We start from the raw sequence: 1,875 nt of genomic DNA on the forward strand, positions 1-1,875 counted from the left end.
CATTGTTCTTTTCTTCAAATTGTGATTCCTCCAACTCCAAAACAGGGGAAAAACGATCGTTCATCGAAAAGACACCCCCGCAATCTTCATTTAGTTTTAGATCTAGAATCTAGATCTAGAATCTAGATCTACAGTCTAGATCTCTAGGCTAGCCTCGAAACTAGATCAATGATTTATATCTCTGTCTGTCTAGATCTAGACCTAGGCCATAGATCTAGAAGAACCTAGTTCTACCCTGAGCCAAGAGGGTGCTGAAAGTTTCCGAAATCACAAAAGAGTTCCCCTACCGGGTCTGTATACTTTGTGACTTTATTCCCGGTTACCGGGTCTGTATACACTCCCAAATTAAATAGCAAAAATTCGGTAAGAGCCGTTTAGCGTGCTTGAGTCCGAAACGTGCTTACGGCCGGCGTGCTTAAAGCCGCCACGGACTGTACTAGACTAGGATGACAAGAATAGATTCTATCTCCTGTCTCTTCGATTCACTTCTCGGCATTACATCTGTCTAGGCTAGGACCAGACACAAGGACTGGCCTAGATCTAGATTTCTAGATCTAGAATCTTATATCTCTAGATATCTAGATCTAGAAATCTAGATCTTAGATGTAGCCTAGAACCATCTCGAGCCTGGAGTAGGACGCTATGAATTATGATCGAATCGAGTACGGTAACCTTTCGTAATTTAGACAGAGAGGTGGATTCTATTCTAGATCTAGACTAGATCTATACCACCTCTATGCTGTCCAGTCCCCCTGCGACTGCTTTATCCCAAACAAAAAAAGAAATATCATCCACATATATTAAACCTCCCTCTTTTTGTTTAAACCTCTGACGAATGTTGTTCCTTCCACGACCTTCCTCCCTAATTCGCCTTTGTTTACCAACCTGCATAGCGAACGTCAACCAGAGCATCCAGACGTTCCATGTCACCACAATAATCGCTGTCTACATCGCAATGACGCATCAAACCAATGTCATTCTTCAAGAATGGGTAACGAATTCTTAACCACATAGAACTGGCTATGGCCATAACAGCACAAGTTAGACCTAATCCAGAGGAAACCAAGCCAACTTTCAAGCACACGGACGCCATCATGAGTGTTATGGTGATGTTGTGTTTCTGTGTCTGACTCTCTCTTCCCCTCTCTTGGGTCGTCTTTCATTGACAGGATTTCCGAGTGTGTCCGGAATGTCCCGAGTTAGGCCCTAATGTCGAAAGGTCATGAAATACTGTAAACACTCCCCTCCTTCTGTCATTTCGTTTTACCATGTGGTAAATTCCACAGAACAGTCCTGGTCACGGTTTCAAGAGATAGCAGTAGAAAAAGAAAGCAGGAGAGTTATACCTAAACACCATTGTCACGTAGTAGATATCTCAAGTAAAAGGAATGTTTTGTTTGGTGAATTCTTCATGTCAGGTTGTTACACGTGAGTAGATGAAGCTAATGCTTACAGTAAAAATCAAGAATGCAATGTCGCAATAGGTTATAGGCCTAGGGGCCTGACGTAAAAGCGACGACGCAATCAACCAACAACACGGATATTTCAACACAACACTCCCTCCAGGAAAAAAAACAACCAACGTTCATTAATTAGGGGCCTAATTATCTATAAAACATAGCAGTTGTCTTCTGTGTTATAAATTGCCTGTCAAAGAAACTAACATAGGTGTAAAGAGTGCGGAATCGAGAAACGGTTTTTATGACGTCAGCAAAGTCAAGAAAAGCATGCGGGAAAGGACCAGGAGCTTTCCGGGCCTTCCTCTGCCCTAGGCCTAGACTTTACACTATACACAGATATTTATGAGGCGAGCAAAAAGATAATGCTGCGTGGGTCTCTCTCTCTCTCTCTCTCTCTCTCTCTCTCTCTCTCTCT

At 42.7% G+C, this 1,875-nt stretch overlaps 1 protein-coding gene across 1 annotated transcript in view; it reads right to left on the reverse strand.

Moving 5' to 3' along the window:
- Positions 1-1,184, reverse strand: part of LOC101864709 — an 11,027-nt gene extending 9,843 nt beyond the window's left edge. Inside the window, exon 1 of the mRNA XM_005107031.3 lies at positions 886-1,184. Within this exon, the coding sequence (XP_005107088.1) occupies positions 886-1,096 (211 nt within the window). The 5' untranslated portion in view covers positions 1,097-1,184. The remainder of the gene's footprint in view (positions 1-885) is intronic.
- Between the last annotated feature and the right edge of the window lie 691 nt (positions 1,185-1,875).

The sequence above is a fragment of the Aplysia californica genome, unplaced genomic scaffold, assembly GCF_000002075.1.
Source record: "Aplysia californica isolate F4 #8 unplaced genomic scaffold, AplCal3.0 scaffold00570, whole genome shotgun sequence".
Taxonomy (NCBI): Eukaryota; Metazoa; Mollusca; class Gastropoda; order Aplysiida; family Aplysiidae; genus Aplysia; species Aplysia californica.